Source organism: Sus scrofa, chromosome 14 (assembly GCF_054392235.1).
Source record: "Sus scrofa isolate SSC_HxYL_T2T_F1_AM1 chromosome 14, Sscrofa_HxYL_maternal_Yorkshire_Landrace_v2.0, whole genome shotgun sequence".
Taxonomy (NCBI): domain Eukaryota; kingdom Metazoa; phylum Chordata; class Mammalia; order Artiodactyla; family Suidae; genus Sus; species Sus scrofa.
The window spans coordinates 43,926,420-43,932,419 of record NC_139396.1 but is presented as its reverse complement, the minus strand read 5'-3'; the positions used below and the strand labels follow the sequence as shown (position 1 = coordinate 43,932,419).

General features: G+C 48.3%; 1 protein-coding gene across 4 annotated transcripts in view; it reads right to left on the bottom strand.

Annotated features, from left to right (window-relative positions):
* Positions 1-409: 409 nt before the first annotated feature.
* Positions 410-6,000, bottom strand: part of GOLGA3 (golgin A3) — a 48,947-nt gene continuing 43,356 nt past the window's right edge. For all 4 annotated transcript variants that reach the window (XM_021073868.2, XM_084993413.1, XM_021073867.2 and 1 more), the window contains exons 22-24: positions 5,476-5,640; positions 4,267-4,427; positions 410-3,726 (exon numbers count right to left, since the gene is read on the bottom strand). In XM_021073868.2, coding sequence (XP_020929527.2) covers positions 3,513-3,726; positions 4,267-4,427; positions 5,476-5,640 — 540 coding nt within the window. In that variant the 3' untranslated portion in view covers positions 410-3,512. The remainder of the gene's footprint in view (positions 3,727-4,266; positions 4,428-5,475; positions 5,641-6,000) is intronic.

Sequence of the window (6,000 nt, the reverse complement as noted above, 5' to 3'; positions counted from 1 at the left end):
ACTGAGACTCAGAGTTATGGTCCCACTGCTGTGGGTGACTGACAGTCAGCGGCAGCGGGGGGCTGGGTGACAACCCTCCAGCACAGGAAGTGCACCATCCTCTCCTCCCAGGGTACTCAAAAGCACCTGCCCTGTTATTCCTATGACCGCTTCCCTCCGTCCTACTTACCTGCGCCTGGCAACAAGGGAAGTGTGGTAAAGAAGGAAGACAAGTGGGGAGGATGCTGCACTTCTGCTGGAGTCAAAGCACTGCAAGTTAAATTTCACAGCCATCTGAGACTTTGGCAGAACCATAAAATCTTATTAGGTATTGGAACAGAGCTTGTAACAACATGAGATAAAAGTTACTCCCAAATAGGACAAAATATAAATACTAAAATGAACCCACCCCCAATGAAGTATAAAAATCTTTAACAAAAAATAGTTTATTGCACAAAATTCAGGGGATTCCCAAGCACACTTAAATTTATAAAAAAAAATCAACATGCTTTTTAAAGTTACAATTCATTGTGCGTGGTGACACCCTTCCCCTGAACAGCCCCAACCTGAGGACTCCCTTTTAATGAGGAAATTTTTAATAGACATGAATAACTAAAACCTCCAAGTTTTCTAGATCCTCTAAAAGGATCCTATCAAGGATCCTATTGTGACCCAAGATCACGTACAGTGAGATATGCCTGGAAGGGGAGTGAGCACACTTGTTTGTACAAGGCTTTGAGTGTCTGGCACACCCCAGCCCTGAGCACATCAGGGGCACTGACAGAAGGCTCCAGGCTGATTCTCTTTCTCTTCCAGAAATCTTTGCACAAGACATTTAATTATTGTTACAGAACACGTGTCATAGCAACTTTGCAGGCCAATGGCTTGTGCAGTATCCCTATGCCAACTAAAGTCTTTAAACCGAGGAAGCATTTACTGAGACTTCCTGAGGCAGCTTCCACAGGCTGACTTTGTCAAAGCCCATCCTGGTACCTGGACCCCAGGCCTGAGGATGAGCCAGTTTCACATCCTATCAAAAACACCGCCAGTTACACCTTCTAAATAGTAAAACAAAGGCATGTAAATCTATAAGATCCGTGGCATCTATCTGATGTGTACCGTGGAAAAAATCAATGATAACCACATCTTATTTTTGGAACATAAGAAAAGCAAGTAATAACATCATAAAGTGTTCAAGCCAGCATTCTCTTCAGTGAGGACACACATACAGTATTCATCACACAGGATGAGCCATACATACAGATACAATGCAATGGCGAACTTGTTCTTGTAAGTACTCCCGAGTTGGCTGTTGCTTTCCAGGAGTAAATTCCTCACTGCCACAGCTGCCCCCAAAAGAAGACGATTTCAAAGTAAGGAATCGAGCTCTGGGAGGTAGGAATGCCAGTAAAGTCCCTTGGAGATTGGGGGTTTGGGGGAAGACATCAAGAGCAGGTGATTTAAAAGTCCAAGGTCCTCTTTCAAGATGACATGTTAGGGCAGCTTGAACATAAGAGCCCTAGGTCAGGAACTGTGGGCCAGACAAGAAAGCCTGAGGGGCGCAGAACAGACATCGCAGGGGGTGGGGCAGCCAGAGGGCTCAGGCTAGAGGCAGGCCAGGCGCAGGCGGAACTGAAAGGTAACTGGCACAGGATGCTGGCAGGGACCCCAGGGAGGGGCTGCTGCTGCGGGCGTGTGCACATGCACAGACACCACATGCACAGAGGGTAACTCAATAAAGGAAAAGGAGGTGAGGGGCAGAGATTGGCTTTCTCTTGATGGATATATTCAGGACTCATCCTTTCCTAAGAAGGAAACACACTGATTTTCTGGAAGACCTTAGCAAGGAGTAAGAAAGCAGCTACAAAGTGAGGCTAAGTGTGATTTCTTTGCTCTAAAACAAAGGATAACAGCCAAAATAAAAAAGAATGTCAATTACCATTTTTCTTTCCCAATGATACAAAATCAATTTTGTCAAAAAACGATTTCCAACTTAAAATGAAAAGTAGGATATAATTATAATGAAGTTTTCAAGTATAATTTCCAAGTTTAACCCTGTAAAAAGGATACACATATTTTAGAAGTTCCAATACTTGCTGGGGAAATTTTAAACATTAAACATCTCTTTGTGGTTAATGCTACAGTTAACCTAGTCAATTAACCTTCCAACAGCACAGTAAGAGAACAGAAACATTAAAGATACCAGACTATTTTCTCCACGAAAGGGTTCCAGGTGACACAAGGACACGAGCATTATCTGGCCTGGTCAGTAACACTGCAGACATCACCTCTAGGCCAGCCTACTGCACAGGGTCACACAGCCATCCTCTCTCTCCTCTAACTTAGAACCTAAACATTATTTTAGACCCTTAGCAGAGCAGGGGCAAACTTACAGACCTCGAGTCTCAGTCACTCCAAGTGGAGCCTCACACCTTGGGGCGTCTGATTTCAAGCAAGGCTCAGGGGACCCTCTCTGATGTTGAGCTGGCCCTTGGCCAGGTGATAGGGTAAAGGGCCCTCCAGCCCTTCCAAGGCTGTCACCACACAGAATCCATTTCTGCCACAAGGGCAAAGCAGCGTGAGACCTGGAGAAGCCCCGTTCCCTGGCTTGGAACCTGGGGGGTGCCTCGGCCTCATTCCTCCTCCCCTCCTCTCATGGATCAGGTCAGCACATGGTGACCCTGGCATCTGCATGTGTTTCCTGGTGGCCATCAGGACTGCCTGGGGGTCTGCCAAGGTAAAGGAGGCCCCTTGGGGCCAGGATTCAGACAGACGGGATTCAAGTCGTGCACTGACGACGAGGAAAGATCCTCAAAACAAAGTGAAACTAAAATAACAAAGGACTTCTGTCTAGGAATATTTGGTTTTAGAAGGTAAATAAAATAATTACATTTCTTAAAATATAATTCTCTGACTGACATTCCTAATTCCAACCTGTACAGTATTCCCTAACAACAGACTTTCAAAAGGCAATCAATAAAAAGACAGTTCAGGTCATTCTTAAATAATAAGAGCATATACTTTTTAAAGATTAGGTTATGATTTTCGGTATTTATATACACATTCCATGGAAGGATGGCTATCGAAAATAAAATAAAATAAAGTAAAATAAAATAAAATACAATAAAATACAATAAAATAAAAACTAAAGGTGCAAAGTCTCACTTCTGCTGGGAAGTAAAGCTCCTCCTGAATCAAACAGGAAAGTGAGAAAGCAGACCCAGCCGTGCGGCGTCCCCATCAGCCGGCAGCCCAGAGTGGCAAATATCACCATGCCTGAGAGGCCTCCTTCTGCAAAGACCCTTAGACACACCTGCAAGTGTCTCACTGAGACCTAAGTTAGGTTTTATGATTTGGTCACTTCCTGGGAAAAGCTGGTTGTGATATAAATGACTATTTTTCAATCCTAGGCTCTCATTCTGTTAGTTTACTCCTTGTAAAGGCAAACGCAAAACTTAAATTTCATCTCTTAGAAAAACATAGAGCACACAGTCAAATAAATAATATTGACAAGAGAACATTCCTCCAGGTGGTTACAAGCACTCATGGTGCGGACGCTCAGCCGCCGTTCCAAGCCCTTCCCCGGAGGCCCTGCTCTGACCAGGTCTCTCCGTGTCTCCTCTGGGGTTGGCGTGATCACCCGGAGGGGAGGGGCTCGTGGGGTCCCCCTGAGTCCATGAGGACAGCGACTCGTGCACAGTGACGGTATGTGCCTCCATCTGGCGCTGCAGGCTGTCCATCTCCTGCCTGGGAAGACAGGGGCAGAGAGAGGAGGAGTCAGAAGAGAGACGGGAAGATGCCTTCGCTTCCCCAGTCACCTTGGACTTGGCCCGACAAGCCTCAACTGAACGGCAGTCACTCCCACATACGCAGTGCCTTTAGGGACCAATAGGACCTGCAAGGACCCAAGAGATTCTGGGCATTTTCCCTGCACCAGGCAGAGGCCAGCAGGCCGGGCGGCTCCTGTTCAGGGAGAATGTGCGAACAGAGTTCAGGGTCTGGCCTGCCCGCCTCCACTCACGGGGTCAAACACGACACACAGCCTGCCCTCCTAACACTGGCCTCCCACCGCCTAGCTGCTGAGGGCCCAGGTCCTGTGACTTGAGGCTTCTTAGGTCACTGAGCTCCAGGCTGCTCCCACCTTACAACTGAAGCCAGAGGCATGAGACCTCCCCCCACCAAGAGCTGGGCAGCCTCTGCTGGGGATTCAGTGCTGCAATGGGAAAGGCCCTTCCCAGCTAAAGGGCAAGGTATCTGGAAAGAGAGCCCAGCCGGAGGCAGCCATACTTGAGTTGCTGGAGGCAGCTGTTGAGGTTCTTGAGGGGCTCCTTGCTCACGGCGGGTGGGGGCCGCAGCAGCTCCTCCAGCAGCGAGGCTGGGACGGGACAGTCAGGGATCTTCACCGGTGTCACAGGGCTGGACGAGCTGGCTTCTTTCAGCTCCTTTCTCTGTTTTTGAGAGCACATGGTTATTAGCTCCCTACTCAGACGACGACAACCCGCCCCTTCCCAGCAGGTCCCCACTCTCTGAGGTGCCTCCCCTTTGAAATCTCATCCCATTTGTTCTAATCAGCAGAGCGGGTGGCCCAGAGGGTTCAAGAGATGTCGGCTGAATAGAAAACCTCCCTAATGCATGTGACAAACAGCACAGTCCTAGCTCCTCAGAAGGACGAGCCCCCTAAATTAGAGCTCGAGTATGGGGCTTCTCATGAGTGACCACAGCCTTAACTCTGGGTGTCCCAAACGAATTGGGTCAATTTTCCAATTCATAAGAGTCCCCTTCCTAGGACTTCAAATTTTTTCCATGGCTAAGCAAACTATGCTAAAGCAACCTCTGAATCTGAGTGATTTCTTTGCTCCTGCAAAATATTTATACAGACTGAGTAGAGAAACAAATTGTGGGTGAGCAGACAATGTGAGGGCTCATGATGGCAGCTTCAAGGATCCCTGGGGCCTGAGCCCATTCTGGCAGCTGCTGTGCGCTGTGTGAGCAGGGCTCACCCAGAGGACACTGGGCTCTTGTTAACAAGCAAACCAGGGCCTCATCTGGTTTATAACGAGTATGACAATTAAAAAGGTGCTTGAGGAGTTCCCACCATTGGTGCAAAGGGATCAGCGGCATCTTGGAAGCGCTAGGACCCAGGTTCAATCCCCAGCCAGGCACAGAGGGTTAAAGATCTGGTGTTGCCATAGCTTAGATCACAACTGTGGCTAGGAGCTGATCCCTGGCCTGGGAACTCCACGTGCTACAGGGCAGCCAAAAAAGAAAAAAGAAAGTGTTCAAATTCATGGAAAGAGGCAAACATTCTACTGGAAAAAGCACAATAAAGTGATTTGGCCTGTTGTCCAAGCACCATGCTCCACTGCCCTGATGTTCACACGACAGTCACTCAGTGCTGGTTACATGTAACCTCAGGACTGAGTGGCTAGAGAATTCACCAGCTTCCTGGCAACACGACTGCAGAGGCCCTGCTAGCTGCTGGCTTAGGCCTCATACCGTTTTGGCTGCACCCCGCCGCAGGTCCAGCTTGAGCTGCTGGTTTTGCTGGAGCAGAGTCTTCATGTTGTTCTTCAGCTCCGACACTTTAGCTTGAAGCATGAACTTGTCTTTCTGGGTCATGGACAGATCTTCCCGTGCCATCTCCAACTCAGATTTGATATTCTAAAGAAGGCAAAGTCACAGGTGTTTAAACTGGAAAGGTCTTTAACACACTGTTACAACCTCAGCTGGCCCATCACACTCCAGGGCTGGAACTTGCTCAAGTGTCTGTGCAGCTTCCCTCCAGTGACGCTCCTCCCTAGGAGTCCAGCCGCTGCCTGAATTCCAGGTTCTTACCACACACCAGAGCCTTGGCCCAAAAGCCAAGATATTCCCTTGTCTATGATCTACATGAACCCAGGAATCATCTGTTGAGATTCCAAGGTTGTTGACTAGAAGAAGCCTAACTGCTCCTAAGACAGAACACAGGCCAGTTCTGATGGCTATCAGGGCTGCCCACCCAGGAGACCTCTCAGCCAGAGT